Source organism: Poecilia formosa, unplaced genomic scaffold, assembly GCF_000485575.1.
Source record: "Poecilia formosa unplaced genomic scaffold, Poecilia_formosa-5.1.2 Scaffold71, whole genome shotgun sequence".
Taxonomy (NCBI): Eukaryota; Metazoa; Chordata; class Actinopteri; order Cyprinodontiformes; family Poeciliidae; genus Poecilia; species Poecilia formosa.
In genome coordinates, this window is record NW_006800010.1 from 2001197 (window position 1) to 2017803 (window position 16607).

Here is a 16607-nt window from a genome sequence, read left to right on the forward strand (position 1 = left end):
ATATATATATCTATATATCTATAGATATATAGATATATATATCTATATATATACATTGTTTATCTGCTTGCGATCTAACTCTGATGTTTTTAACTTTTTCCTCTGTGACAGCCTTTTCTTTTAGTGCCATGGTTTTTAACTTTGTCATAATAAGCACAACCTCAGTAAAACATCAGATTTTTAAAGCACTGCTGTTCTGCAACAACATAACAGGATTTGAGCTTTTCAAGTGCTTTCATAAAAAAAAAAAAAAAAAAAAAAGAATGTTCTTGTTGCTGAACGGTCCAGCTTAATTATGAATTTCTCTTTGACGCAAATTAAAATACTCAAATTTCAAAAATGTAAGTTTTCCTTGAGGTGGGAATGTTGGATATTGATACCTGCAGTAAAGGGATAACGAGATATCAGAAGAAATCTAATTTGAAAATTACCACAAGTTATTCTCTAACAATGTGGGAAAAAAGGTACTCCAGTCAAAACAGATCAACACTGAACTTTAACACACTATATGTCCGGAAAAGCGGTTAAGTGTTTGTAATGCTAATTGTTGTTAGCTTAGTCAACAATAAGAGCTCAACAATAAGAAAACTGGTATTTTTTCAACTTTACACGAGCAAAATAGTTAATTGAGGTTAATTCCAAATCTAAGTTGGCCTCTGAGATTGATTTAGCTACAGTACAATGGTGTGTGGATGCATTTTTTTTTTTTTTTTTTTTACAGAATGGCAGATAAGTTACTTTGGGTTGATGGGAAGCTAAATACAAAGGCATCTAAAGGGATTAGACAAGTGGAAGTTCGCCTTCCAGCAGGACAATGACCCTAAACATAGAGTGCAATTGTTTATGTCAAACACTATTCTTGTGTTATAACGTTATACAATGTCGATTCATTCAACACTATACAATGGCAATTTGATATTTGGCCATGGAAACAAGCAGCTTAGGTGTTTTGTTTTTTTCTTTTTGGTGGGGGCTTGGGGGTGGTGGGGGGGTTGGCTTTTTGTTTTACTCAAGTGGCAGCTCTTGTTGTGAGCTAGCGGCAGGTGTTCTAAATGTGCAGAAGCTTTCCCCCCTCCAGAAATAGACGCAATGTGACCTGATTCATAAACACAGCATGCAGGGAGAATCCACGAGGATCAGGTCAGCAGTTGAAGTGAGTTAGTGATGCAGGGGTTTTTTTTAGCAGAAGATAGCTAAAATTTGGTACAATAAAAACAAAATGACAGCACTATGTATTTTAATAAAACTGTTTACTTTGTGCCGTAAAACTTCCCAAAATTCATGTACAGCTTGGACCCTACGACCTGTATCTTGGTTTTATTACAACTATCTGCACCCGACGGCGGCACATACGTCTGCGTAGAGACACGCTCAGAAACTATTAACCTTCAGCTGAAATCTCCCTGTGTGTCAGGGACAAAGAGCATGGGTGTCCAGCCTAAGAGGCGTGAAAACAAAGAGGAGGGAAATGCATTCTGAATGTCACCTTAAGAAAAAAAAGATCTCGCAATAAAAACAGTAAAAGTACATATTTCAAACCTATTAATCCATCAGTTAAAATTTGTAGATTTGACAAATCTGGCTGTGATTGGCTGACCTTGCCTGGATCATTAAAAAACGTCCCCAAGAGGCAAAACCAAATCCTGAATAAGAAGTATGTGATAGTTTCCCTCACAGGTGGTTGGCCTGTGCTGGGCTACCATCTGCGATATCAGAGGGGGCCAAGGAAGGATGCTGAGAGCCTGGCAGCGAGGACAGCCACTCCCAGAGCCTGCTGCAGCTAAGAGACATATTTCATCCACTCTCTGGGATCCTTTACAATAAATATAAGCCACCAGCAAGGACACCTGACTCATTCCTAATCACACACTCACATGTGCTGCCTGCCAAAAAAGCCATTTTGGAAAGCCGCAGTGGGTGACAACTGCAATAAAAGCACATGGGAGCAGAGTAGGGAGAGCATGGCTGCAGCAGGGATAGCAGAGAACATCACCTGCAAGCAAATCACCGCACGCCTGTCTACATCGAAACAGCTTGAGTCATTATGGCTTTCCCTTTCTAAAATAAAAGTAGCTCCACTAGGCTCGGCATTACGTAAGTCAAATCAAGTCATCTTGCTTAAAGGGAAATTATGCTCAGATGATGTTTTGTTTTAGGAAGAGTACTTTTATTATAAAAAATCACCCAGAGTCTGCCAGAATCAAAACCAGAAGTTTAGACTTAGAAGAAAACCAGAAATTGGATTTGAGCCTCTGTCAGTGGCATCTTAACTAAAAAAAAAAAAAAAGAAACAGTAAGATAAACAATTTTGTTCTGTCTGCAAATGCAACCTAAAGACATTTTGCATTTTTTTGAGGAAAACATTTTTCATTCTTTGAGAAAAATGTTTTGGGAACCATGGATGCTCAGTCAATTACCCCATTTATTACACGAAGCCGCTCGTTAGTGAAACCCTGACATTTTTGTTGCGATCCAGCCGCGGTGGAAACTGATCTTCGTTTCAAACAGATCAGAGTCTTTTTGAAACAAGGTCTCAGAACTTTTCGGGAACAGCCCCCACTGAGGTGTGCCCTACTCCGCAGGTGCAAGAGCGGCGAAAGCGATGAACACATAGCTGAAGGGTTTCTTCTACGCATGCACAGGCAGATAACAACAAAAACAATGGCGGATAGCATTATGCTGTGTTGTGCTACTTTACCTGTTCAGGTCAACGCAACTTCTGATATGATATGATATGATATGATATGATATGATATGATATGATATGATATGATATGATATACATGCGCGGTTACTTCTTCAGGGACGGGCTGCAGTTTTCTAAATGAGGCGCTAAATATCAAAAGCGCATGCGCGTTTCGACGACTTCCTAAAATCACAGCGCCACACAGTGGTCTGACATGACAACTTCAACGGATTAAAGGTGTATATAGAGAATATAATTTAATAAGGGTGAAGCGGAAATATTATTATTTTTTATTAGCTCCAAATAAAAAATTATAGCTAAGTAAAACTTTAAAATAAATTCTGTCTGAGTTCGAAAGAAATACAAATCATTTTTAATCAGAGTCAATATAATGGAAAACTGGTTAAATTGTTTGTTCTGTTTTATTCAAATGATTTAAAAAAAAAAAGTTTTTACACAAGTCACAAATTTGTTTCCAGAGAGCAGAACTTGTCCTGCAGCACAAAAATACAAATGAAAAGCCTCAGAGAGTAATTAGCCAACGCTTGAGGCTCAGAAATTGAGGTCGCTTTGGCTACAGAGAGGACCTGACACCACCTGAGACCACCTGACATCTGGAGGAGCGTAACCAAAAACAATTCTGTCCGAATTCCCACTCAAGCAGGTCACTCTCAGTCACTCAGTTGCCAGCTTGAGGCGACAGCTCCCGACGACCGCCATGAATTAAAGATGGCATCACCGTGGCAACTGAGGACCCAGAAATAGGCTAGCTTGACCTTTTCCCCGACCCGCTCTGAGTGATTCAGACGTTTGATTTTCTTCCCCTCATCTGAGACGTGATTGAGTGTTGAAGTGCAGAACCGGAGCAAGTCAAACACTTAAGCATCCTCCTTGTCACGCTCTGAGGAGCTCCGAGTGAATCAACCTGGCCAGGGGGAAATATCAAGTTCTCCAGATGAGGGGAAAAGTTTACTGCCACTTGAACCCAAAATAAACTACAGGTCATCCCAGCGTTGCAGTGATCCTGGGATCCAATTTTCTGCACGTGTGAAACCAACTGACATGCAAATGCAGGCAAAATGAAAAATGCCAAGGTTCTGGTTCGGCATGGAGCCGGCAACTTCATAATACCAAATGCCACCAAGGGATAAAACATCTTTCTTTGCAAAAGAAGCTTCATTTCCCATTTCAGCTGTATTAATGTAGATTATTATTACATGTTGCTTTAGAGTTTCTGAAATAGCATCGCAACTTGTGCTGCTATTATTTCCATCCTGATGTCCCAACACAAAACTGGACAAAGCACTTGGTCAATGGAACAAATTAATTGCATGTCAATGAACCTTAGTCAAATCTAGCAGAAAAGCACCTGATGAAAACAGAAATCCTTCCACTCTTCGGACCCAGTTTTCTCTGGGCCATTCTTACACATGAGCTTTGATCTTTACCATTTCACTGTAGCTCCGGATGTGTGCTTGCGGTTGCTGTACTGCTTGAAGGTGAAATACAATTCAATGCAGTTACAGCATGACATGTGAAAAACTTTTAGGGGTAGTAATACTTTTGCAAAGTGCTGCAAATTGGAATGGATCTTAGCAGAATATAAGAGCAACACGACTAATATAAAACAAGAAACAGAGAACAGGAAAATAAATTAGTCGCTAAGAGGAAAGTACCTCTTCTCTGCACTGATAAATTGTGCAGAGTAATTATCAACATCTCCAGGAGACAAAACAGGCAGAGTACTGCTTTAATCACAGCTGAAACGGTATTGATTACTTTTTCGCCAAGCATGAAGATCTTTCTGAATCTTCACAAAAGCGTCACTGTCCTCTACGTCGATCAAACACACAAATTACTTTCAGGCTAATTCATTCACTAACAGCATTCAATCTCAAACTAAAAACGGATGTACAAATGTGCAAGAGAACTTCTACGTGGTCTTATGAAAAGACATGAGAATACTATGTGGTCCGTGTCACCGAAAAGTGCAGCTCAGGAGAAGATTGAGTCCGTGCATCACGGTCGCTCACTGGGATTCTCTCTGAGCGATAAAAACTCCTTGTCGAACACTAAAATAGTCAACTGCCAAATTACCAACCTAGAAATTCATAGATCTCAGCTGAAGTAGCCACCAGCCGCTGCTGGGGTGTTGGAGGCACTGCTATGTGGGGAACTGATCCACTGACAGGAAGGTGTTTTTATTCCAATATTCCTTCTCCTGTCTGCTGTGTTCCTTGGTCTGAATGATGCTGTCTGTTCACTAATATCCTCTAATAAACCTCTGAGGCCTTCACCGAACAGCATATTACTGAGACGAATCTATGCAGGTGAATTCAAGTAAGGTTGCAGCAACTGGTTGTACCAGATTTTATTTAGAGTTGTCAAAGTACTGATGGGTTAATACACATGTAAGTCACATTTTAGATTTTAGATTTGTACATCATTTTAAAAACTATGGATATTTATATAACAGTCTGCAAAGTCGACTACTTTGTGTTTGCCTGCCAGCTAAAATCCTGGTTTAAATACACTGAAGTTTGTAGTAACACGTCAATATACCGAAGGGTATTAATACTGCATAAAGATGTGTTTGGTCTGCAGCAGTGCGTGAGTGCACATCATAGTTATAGCTGCATGAAAGTGAGGACTCAATGTCTCCAGCAGAGAGAGTGAAGGCAACAAGAAAATCAATATACTTCTTGCTTATCAATGGATTAATTGCTGTAGTTTATCAAGTTACATTTGAACATCTCTTTTTTACCGTTCTCCTTCTCAGGTTATATTTTTCCTCCTTGACTCAGATTATCAGCAAATTATACCTTAAAACCAGAGCAGAGATGAGTCTAAAAAAAATAGATACTCTCTTAACATGTCTACTTGAAACAGCTTGAGCCATCTCTGTCTCCCTTAAGAGCTTCTAATGTTTGACAAAGAGACATGAGAAAACCACTTTCCTCTCAATGTGCTACTGCTTATTATCATATCAGCTGTCACCGATTCCCAAAACATAAATATACAGCCTACTGCCTGGTATTTTCTTGATCAGAAAATCAGTACTTATTCTTTTAAGAGTGAAACTTAATCCAACAAAAACAAAGTACATTAGAATAGCCAATTGGGGTACAGTTTGTGTTTCTCTGAGTCATCCTACAGTAGTTCAAGCTTAAATCTTATTTAGGATTTTTTAAATTATTTTTATTATTCAGATTTAGTATTTCCAGAAGATGCAACCACATGTATGGTTCATTCTCACGTCATATTTATTCAATATTTCTATGGTTCCCCGAGCTCAGATAATGGAGTACTTTCTAACCAAATGAATTCTAACTACACACCTTTGTATTTCTGTGGAACAACATGATCACGATGTATTACAGTCACTAAGTCAGTGTGTACATAATATTAGTGGGTCAATATGTTAGAATTTTACCTAATTTAACTGGGAAATTAGAGCTTTTTTTTTCTCCAGAACACAAGGTTTGAGTCCAGAATTCAACTTATTTTAGCAATTAATTCCTTACCTCTCTTTTATTTTTAATAACTTAGCTGAATTAATCACCAAGTGTATGACTGGTACTATTCAAAAAGACAATTTGCCTAAAAGTAAATGTTTTTATCTAAGTAAATGTTCTTTTTCATTATTTTTTATTTTATGCTGTACGCTGTTTACTGTTAAGACTAGGTACATATAATGCCCAACAGCAGATGATACCAGAAAATCCTAATGTTGATCAATGGCTCTCACACTGACTGCAGCAGCTGTGGAGCTCATTTATTTTGGCAAATGGGTTTTGCAAATAACACACGGGATGCTCATTTAGCCATCCAGCACACAAAGAGCGGATGTTCTGTAAAATAAAGCTCCGACCAAAAGGTTATTATTGAGCCGACGCCGTTAGAGAATTCCAGAGAGGTTTCGCTTTCAAAGTGTCAATAAAGTCTCAACTGAACACACTGTGCTTCACTTTGACCCTCTAACAGATCTGACAGGATGACTCAGAAATCCCAAGGCAGGCAAAAAAATTGCGCCACAATCTTTATTGAGAGCATGAGAGAGGGGCTGTATTAGTTTTGCAGCACTATTAGCTCCTCTCTTGGGATCCGTCTTTTCACTTCCATCAGAGCTGTAAAAAATGAGGCTTCAGTACCTGGAAACGTGAGTAAAAGGAGTAAGTAAAACCTACATGGCACCTTTTGAAACATGAAATCACAAAGTGTCTTACAAAACAAGATTCAAAAACTACATGAGTAAAATTACTACATTCAGTTATTAACTAAAGTAATTAAAAAAAATATATATATCATAGCTTCATACATGGTACAGTCTGAAGACCTTGGTCAGAAAATCATAGGAACCTCAAAAAGTTGTTTTGTTTAACTGGGTTATTAACTATGATTACAATCGTCAAGTCTAAACATTGCAATATCATTATCTGGCAAAAAACATGAGCAAACAGAGAACTGAATCGGCCAAATCAGGAAGGGATCAAGCAGGGAAACATCTAAAACATGCAGGGCAGTGAGCCTTGAGGACAGGGGCTGGGAAACGGTGAAGTAGAGAATCCACCGAGAGGCCAATGGTAACTGGAGGAACTGCAGCAATCTACAGCTAAGATGGGACATTAGTCATAAATACCACAAAACTGGTCTTTACACAAGAGGAACAGTTGTCAATGTTGAAACAAGTGATAGGAAGCCCAAAACTGCAGTTTTCCATTTTGTGGACACATGAGCTCATAGTGGATTTTAGAAGTAATGTAAACTTTCAATCACTATAAATCTATGAGTACAGGGTGGTGAGACTGCCAATCTTCCATTTCTTGGCAACACCCAAGAATAACCTGCATAACCTGGCCTGGGATGTAAACACAGCAGGGACTCCATTTCCTGAGAGTCTTCAGGAAGAGCCTCTCTCAAAAACTGTTGGTGTCCTTCAATTGATGCTCTGTTGAAAGCATCATCTGCTATTGCCTCCGTGTGTGGTTCTCCAGCTGCACTGCAGCTCACAGGAAGACTCTCCAGAGAATCATAAAATCTGTGCCCTGCAGTCCATCGACTGCCCTCTGCTTCTCTTGTAGAGCTCCACAGGTCCGGATGACTTAAGAAAGCGAGGAACATTTTTGAAGACTGCTCACACCTTTGACACAGCACATAGGAGTACCAAAGTGAGAACAAAAAGACTGAAGAACAGTTTATACCCAGTAGCCATCAGGGCATTAAATGCCAGCTAGCATTATATCTAAGGCACCAAATTTAGGTAAAATGCATGTTTTTTATAATGTCAATAAAGATTATTATTATTATTATTATTATTATTATTATTATTAGATCGGATCAATGCATTTACGTGTGTTAGAATGGCTCAAAGACTAGACCAAAATAGAATTCAAAATTGTTGTTTAAAGATTACCTCCAACCAATCAGATTGACATTGAGGCAAAGAGTAATGTGGAAAATTTTCAATAAATTACATAATGATACTACACATTCTGGAGTTTTTTTTTTTTTTTTTTTTTTTTATTGTGTAGCATTTTCCTTCCCCTTCAATCATATTGAATTCCGTTTAAGTTTGTGGTTTTAATGTGACAAAATTTGAGTTATGACACCACTCATATCATCCAAGTATCTTCATCGAGTTGTGGATGGTGATGCTTTGGGCAGAAAGGATCTGTGTGACAGACTCATGATTGTGATGACATGCAAACAGCTCAACTTTGACAGGGCTGATATTTCACAGCAACATGTCCTGGATGACATCATCGGTGGTTGGGAAGCACTGCTAATCCACCTTATTTGCTTTTGCAAATAAGGTGGATTAGCACCTTAGCCAGACATAAATATATGTCTGGCTGTACAGTTAAAAAAGTTGAGCAGAGATGTTGGAGTTGGGGACACGATGCTCGTCTATCATAACGGATGAAGGAAATTGTTTGAACTTCCTCTTCCTCTTTCTGCTCGTTGGACTTGCTCTGCATCCATGAAGCCTCCATTTCAAGTCTTCTGGGTTCTGGAGTTGTAGTTCAGGCATTATTTGATCTTTTGAAATGATAATCAGCTGCTCCCAAAACAATACATTGTTGACGTAGTTATGCATCACAGCAACTGTACGAAAGTAAGGAGGTAAGAGCAGAAATGCTTCCAGATGCACAACATACAAAACCAGAAGAAACAATTGTCCAAACATGCAACACCTCAACCAAAAAAAAATATAAACAAAAGTTTACAAAAACAGCAAATCAGAACAAATGTAACAGGGAAAAGCCAAAACACTGCCACCACGAGAGGTGCAACTCTAGAGTTAAAAGTGGCCATGAGTGCTGTTCCAAATATCGATCCTTTGTTCTGTTCCAAACCCACCTGAAGTATAATCGTAGCATCATCTGATTAAATCAAAGATTTTGCACATCCCAACAGGGAAGCCAATAAACATTGAGACTATAATTAAGTTTGGTGTATCTGGCTCCGTAGATCCTGCTACACATCTCCATTTTGTTTGTTCTCCCTCACCAACACTACAGTTGAAGTTACACTTGTTTCCGGTGTGAATCCTCCTGCTTTTAGTTTGCACGGAACAAAATGATGCAAATCCAGTAAGGCGAGGCCCACTTTCCCAAGCCTGTGGTGAAGTATCAACCTTTACGTTGATACAGCATATTTCATCCCCCTGTGATGATTTAGCACCTTTATAAGAATTTGATGCCACCACTCAGTTCTGAGATCTATCATCTGAAACAGGCCAGTGACAAAACAGATAGCATATGAATCAACTCTAACTTGTCTGTGTGCATTTGAAGATGGTTGCTGATAGCCACGTGCAATGAAAAGCTCCAGCAGCAGAAGCTTAGAATACTTTATATTTATGTACGCACTGGTGATAACACTTGCACTGCATCTTAAATTGAGAGCGTAAGAGAGCTGTTTCTGTAAACAGGGTTTTGAAATCCTTAAAGCCTGTAGTTATCATTGTAATCAATACGCAGCAGTAAAATCCTCAATCTTGGCAATAAATGCTCTGTTCTCCATTTGTGTATGATGGGCTGCTTCCATAAGACTTACACTGACATGTTTCATCTTGCCAAATCCATGACACATGTCTTAATGGATCTGTGCTTTCATGTTCAACGACCTAATGATTCAAAGCATGACCTCGCAGCTGGAGAATGACTGTCTTTTTTATTTTTTTTTAAAGAAATCTGTTGGGATTTTCCGGAGCTGTTATTGGGATTCCGAGCACTGCCGTACCCGTTGCAAACAGAACGGAGATGCCGCACGGAATCTTAACGACGTTCCTGATGGCAAATCTGAAAGGCAAAGCAGTGGAGTGTTGCTGCGCACCAAAATCAATTTTTGCGCGTTTTCCATTGGGTAAACACTGCTCAGGTGACAACACAGTCATTAGTCAAAGGAGGCTTTTTAATAACTTTCTCAGAATAAGTTTCCGTCACCCCTCAAACGTAGGTTGCATCAGTCGTTGTCGAGCATTTTTCCTTTTTCTTTTACAACAGCACGCTGTGATCTACATAACTGTGTTTCGTGTGAGTAATGCTGCTGTAATTAGAAAATACCTTAGTTTCTGATCAGTTCACAAGCGTGGTTTTGAATGGCACTTACAGGCGTCAGACTGGAGGATGGCTGGTGAGTCATCTGGGCTGGAAGTTAACGCTTTAACCCTTTTATGGTCTCGTCTCATTGAGCGAACGCCGAAAAGAAGCAGCTCTGACGTCATTTGAACAAACAGAGCTTTGTCTCAGGTATTTCAAACCACCGCTCTCCAATGTGGATATTATACATGTTAACGGTTTATAGATGCAGCAAATGGCAAATTTATCAACTGGCAGGTAAAATTGACCCTTGCAAAAGTATTGACACCCCGTTGAACAAACTTGTTTTATCTGGATTTTATGTGACAGAATAACAGAAAATAAATGTGGAGATGTGACATGCAATGAAGACAACACATTGTGGTTTTTTTTTGTTTGTTTGTTTTGTTTTACTTTTGCAAATAAACACATAAAATGTATTTAGTGCAGTTAGGTTTGGCCCTCATCAATACTTTATTGAGCGAGTCGCAAGTTTTGGGGAGAATTTCTCTACCAGTTTGGTCACATTTAGACATTTATTGCTAAATAAATTTATTTATTTTTTCAAAAGAGCTAAAACTTAGTTAGGATGGACAGAGATTGTGAACAGCAATTTTAAAACCTCGCCAAGGATTTTCTACTGGACTTAAATCTGGACTTTGACTAGACCGTTCTAACCCACAAGTATGCTTTAATGTAGGCCACTTCATTTAGATGTGACTCTAAGTTTAGGGTCACCTTGCTGCTGGAAAGTGAACTCTGATCACAAGCTTCCCTGCATCTGCTTAAGAAAAGTATCCCCACAGCATGATGTTGCCACCACCATGTTTCATGGGGACGATGTGGTTCAGCTGAGCTCCATTTCCTCAGAGGTTGGAACTTCAACCCCATCATAGTTGACTGTGTTCAAATCAGAAAAACAGTGGGATTTCCAAATTGTTGTATCTAGTAAAACCAGAGTAAGTGCAATTAGCATTTAACATTATTGTGTTAGTTTTCAGCCACACATAGCATATTGAATACAGGCTTAAAAATTTCAGTGTTATCCTCATCTAACCTGAGCACCTTCCTCCATATGTTTCTGTATTCCCAACTCGTCTTCCTATTACTTTTTTCCCCAATAGTGTCTCTCTTAAGATCCCGTAGTGGGAAGGAGCTATTGGGACTTTCCAAAAGTTCTGTACTTGAGTTTCTGGCCATAAAAAGAAAAAAAAAGATTATCGTTTTAGCCACCTCAGGTATAAGAACAAATCCCTGTGCCCTCCAGGTGTACAGGTCTTCAGATAAAAGCCTGTATGCTGAAAATACAACTGATAACAGATTTTCCAACAGTATCTGAACGTCTCTGCGGGTCGTCCAGAGAGAGCAGGGGCCGGACTACCATGCTGCAGCCTTTAGATGCACAACTGAATTAAATTAACCTCTCATTACCAGATCTATGCAGAACTGAATGACCTGCTGAAAGTGGCAGGACAGTAGTTCTTGAGTAGGTAACACCCCTACTCTGGAGTTACCATTAATCTCTTGGCTGCGTGGCTGATTAATTTTCCCTTTGCCCAGTGAACGACCATGACTTGATAGATTTCAGGTTCCATCCCTCTTTCCATTGTCAGATGATAGGTTTTACTCTTTTCAAGTCTCTTCTTGGTCTTTAACTGAAGCGTCCACAGAACAGCTGGGTTCATGTCGAGATTAACGTACACACAAGCAGGCAGACTCTGTTTATAAATTAGATTTATAAAGGTATTTGAATACTTGCACTATTGAAACATTAAGCTGCAGACTAAAACTCCTAACGTTTGCTTTCATTTTCCCTCAGACATTCTGGACTCCCACGCACCACACACCCTTTCTGTCTCTCTCCCACACAAACTGCATAAATATGTATCCGTAGAACTATTTATACCACCCCATACTAATCACACCAGCTTACTTTGAATCAGAGCTCTACATGCCGTAAATCACAGGGGGCCTTATTTAATGAAAAATATAAAAATAAAAATTAGTATCTCCAGCTTTCCGCGACACTCGCAATCAAGAGCTTAGTGTTTCAGAACTGCAGTGTGAAAATTCTTTTTAAATAACTCCCGTGGGGAATAAGCACGGGATCATTACCAAATATCCTTACCCATAACCTCACAAACATCACGGAAAAAAAAAACAAAAACATAAAAACAGTATAAGATTAGATGGAAGACAGAAGAAGCGGCTCGAATGCTGATTTAAATAAAAGGGGGAAATGACACTCCCCTGCTCTAAATATACCGACTATGATGCAGTTCGTTCGGTGTCCGTATGAATCATCGCAGATCTCGGATGCCGACCGGAAACCTATATTTGCCTCCTGTTCATGATCCAGTTTGTTCTGTCATGTGTTCTGGCAGCACAGAATGAAGCAGTAGGTGTGATAAGAAGTGGGAAAAACTGGGGGAATTCAGTTATCACAACAGATTTTCTACTATACACTGCAAAATACATGTATATGTGTAAAAACAAAAATATATATATCTAATCAAGCTGTTTACTTATGTCTGAGGCCGTCTGTGAAGAACACATAAGGATAATAAGTACACAGAATATTCAACCTTATTTTTTTTAGGAAGAAAGTAAGGAAGAAAGGAGAGAAGGAAGAATATACTAAACGAATAACAAAAGGAGTGGCAGGATGCACTGAGGGACAGGAAGGAATGAAGCTAAATGGCACAAATAAAAGAGGTAAGATGAAAGAAATGGAAGAAAGGAAGGAAAGAGGGACACAGAGAAGGAGAGAAATTCACAGAAGAGAAGGACTTAAGAAATTGAATGAAGTTTGGACACAAAGATGGCAAGACTGAAGAAGGCAAGAAAAAAAAGTGATGAAAAACAAGCCCAGAAGTAAGATAGGGAAGATGGAGGAAGGAAGGACATGGGGTAGAAAGAAGGAAAGGAAGAAAGACACAAATAGCACAAAGAATAAATTACTTACAGAAAGAAGGTAAAAAGAAAATATGAATATTTTCTTTGGTCCAATTTTCATTTTCTGTCCTGAAGACCCCTAAAATCAAATTCCAAACTTTTCCAGACTGCTCATGATCTTGTATGTGCTTCCTGGTGTTGCATTTAATGAAGCTCTGTTTTTTTGTGTTCCCACTCCTCTCAGTCTGAAAAATCACCAGCAAAAATGTTTGTGAGGACCAGAAACAAAGCTCGCATAAAAATTACGTAAAGGTTTTTCGCAAATGTTTTCTCTATCTTTTAGAATTGTTAAATTTTCTAAGATCAGATTTGCACTTATCATGTATGCTACACAAATCCTGGAGCTTATAAGAAGATCTTCCCTGATTATTCCTCAAGTGTGAGGCATGAATCTCAGCTCTGGCCTCTGGAAAAGCCTCCCTGTGAAAACCTGAGGCCAGCAGAGACCATCAATGTTATTTTAAAAACAAATGTAAGACTTTTCACTCTTTTGCTAATAATTTATATTTCATTTAACATGATTTTCAATCTAACTGTAACCATAGTTGATCACATTTTTAATTTAGCTTCAGATAGTTTTGAAATAAATTTTTTTATTGTACTTAATTTTGTTTTACAGATGATAGTGAATGTTTACCAGTTTTTAGACTATTTTGTATTATTCTTAATTATAGTTTGCATATTTCTTATATTATTCATGACAATAATTTTAGCACATTTTCAGGATTTATCAGCAGTTGCCACAAGTGCATCTAAACAAATCAGAACGTCTAAAAGGTCATTTATGTCAGTATTTCAATTAAAAAAATGAAACATTTATTTGTCAAGTGTAACGATTACGATGTGCAGCTGATTAAACCCAATGTTTAAGACCAATACAGATGCATTATTAATACAGGGATAATGTGTTGCCATTGCTCCTTTATATAAATAGTAGCATTAATGTGGCATGAAGAAGATCCGTCTTAAATAGCAAACTTCACCTTGTTCTGAAAGCATACAGCCCATTTACCTCACTTGATAGATTTGGACCAGTGAATTTCTGTCAGACGTTTCTATCACTCAACACAGCAGTTATGTCTATTTTCACCAACTTTTTCCTTCCACCAAATTTTCCATATTTTCCAATTACCCACGAGGATACCAGCATGTGACTTCAGTAACCAAAACTGACACATTTTACTTTTAGAAACCGCTTGGTGCTTGAAATGCATCACTCTGTGACCTTTCTTTTGGGTTGTTTCTGTACTGTGCAGTCAATCTGTACATACCGAAATAAATCAACCGTGAAGCACTTGTATGACTATCACTGGCTCGTCACCAAAAAAAAACGTCCATCCAACCAAACTTCGCTCTATTTCACACATCATGTTTAGCCCATCTTGTAAATCATTGTGTCATACTACTAAATACAGTGAGGACTACAGATGTGCAGTTCAGACGGAAAACACATGGGGTAGAAAGTAGAGAAGAAGTCCCACAGGAAACATCTCGTCCATTAGGCCTGGGAGATTACGTAACTTTTCCTAATGATGGATCTTCGGACTTCATCCAACCTCCTCCATCAATGTGGAAACTCTGCGAGATAATTCCGTTTGCACGCTGAGATCTCCCCTGAAGTTTTGCAAAGAGGCTAAATGTTTTTTGGTTGTTGTTTTTTTTTTTTTGTTTATGCATCTGGAGATTTAGCGCCACAACGTGACGACGGAACAAAGCAGAGACGATCCCACTTCTGGTAGAAGTGTAATTTGGGAACGACCGTGGAATAAGATTAAATAAATAAATAAAACGCGGATTCTTACCGAATTTCCTGTCAGAGACGGCAGGTGAGGAGCAAAGGCAGACGACCAGCGCAGCGACGAGGACGGGACACCGCGGAGAATCCATACCGCTCCTGCCTTCAGCACTAATCCATTCCCGCACACCTTCGCTAAAACTGCATTGTTTTCAGTCTCGACCTCAGAGGGGGTGATGGGGGTGGGGGGGAAGGCGGGGAGGACGGCTGCACAGGACAGGAAATTAAAAGTGATGGGAGAAGGAACGGCAGAGAGAGAGAGAGGCGGAACGATTCGCTCAGGCACAACCGAAGCCAGGCGTTGTTTCAGCACCACGAACAGCGACCAGCTTGACGGAGGAGCCCCTCCTAGGGTCCTGACGTCAAGCAGCACACATGGCGAGAGGAGAGGAGACTGACGGCAGGAGGAACTATAAATGAAACACCGAAACGGCGTGAAGGCAAACGCATTTGATTCTGTTGCAAAGTCCTCAAAACACATTGATTTGTGATACATATACAAGTAAAAATAATAATAATAATATTCACTCGCCCGCCTTCACACACATTATCGTGTCATCACAAAGGGCTTTTGGAGGGAGTTTTGACCATCATTCCAGAAGCGCATTTCTGAGGTCAGACACTGATGTTGGAAGAGAAAAGGTCAGCGTGCGTTCTCTTCCGTAAAGCCTCAAATAATATATCAGGACCAAACTCACACACATGACCCCATGAATCAACAGCAGTTGACTGTGAAATATATAGTGGAGAGAATATTTCATGACTGGATCTAAATTTACTGATTTGGAGAGATGACCTAATTAATACCTGTGGTAATCTAGTATGTTTAGATGCTATTTGCTAAGATACAAAAAATATATACAACCCCATCTTAGGCTTTTTAATTTGAACATCCATTCAAAAGTTTTACTGAATTCCATTATGTGAAGATATTTTCTGATGCACTGCAAATATACCAATTTGCAAATAAGGAAGAAAAAAAAACAAAAAACTTTTGGATTTATAAGAACTATGCAGAGAAAAAACATAATTTCATCTTTAGATGAATGTGGCAGAGAATTGCTGACTTTCTCACTCATTTATTGCTGCCATTAAGAAACTAGATTTTACACACACACACAGGGAAGAAAATTAATCAGCCTTTATTATTTTTTTTTCTTTTAAAACATATACGCAACAAAAATAAACAGAGTTGTGAATTGCAAGAAAAGAAATTAATGATTGTAGCTATGAAGACTGTGCTGATATTTAAATGTCAATTTTCAAAAGGTGGAGCATAACATAAGGAAACCCCAACAGGTTACAAATTTACCAATTTTCTTATTGTTTATATATTTACATTTGAGTTCATCCCACTATTAAAAAGTTACATATATTTTTGTTTGTTGATTTTATTTTAATGCCCTTAATCATATTTGTTTTTAATGTAGTGTTTGCAAGTATTTCAGATTTTACCATTAAGGACCTCTGAAGGATATTGCAAGTTACATATTTCTTATGGCTGAAGTATGTTATTTAGTTAAAATAAATAAATAAATAAATAACACCAATGTTTTTACCCAATAAATATAAGAAATTAGGGGATGTA

The 16607-nt window shown here is 38.7% G+C and overlaps 1 protein-coding gene across 2 annotated transcripts in view; it reads right to left on the minus strand.

The window, feature by feature from the left end:
• Positions 1-15375, minus strand: part of ptprn2 (protein tyrosine phosphatase receptor type N2) — a 152518-nt gene extending 137143 nt beyond the window's left edge. The window contains exon 1 of one of the 2 annotated variants that reach the window (XM_007555631.2): positions 15027-15375. In XM_007555631.2, coding sequence (XP_007555693.1) covers positions 15027-15111 — 85 coding nt within the window. In that variant the 5' untranslated portion in view covers positions 15112-15375. The remainder of the gene's footprint in view (positions 1-15026) is intronic. The other variant, XM_016673188.1, reaches the window with a different exon arrangement.
• Between the last annotated feature and the right edge of the window lie 1232 nt (positions 15376-16607).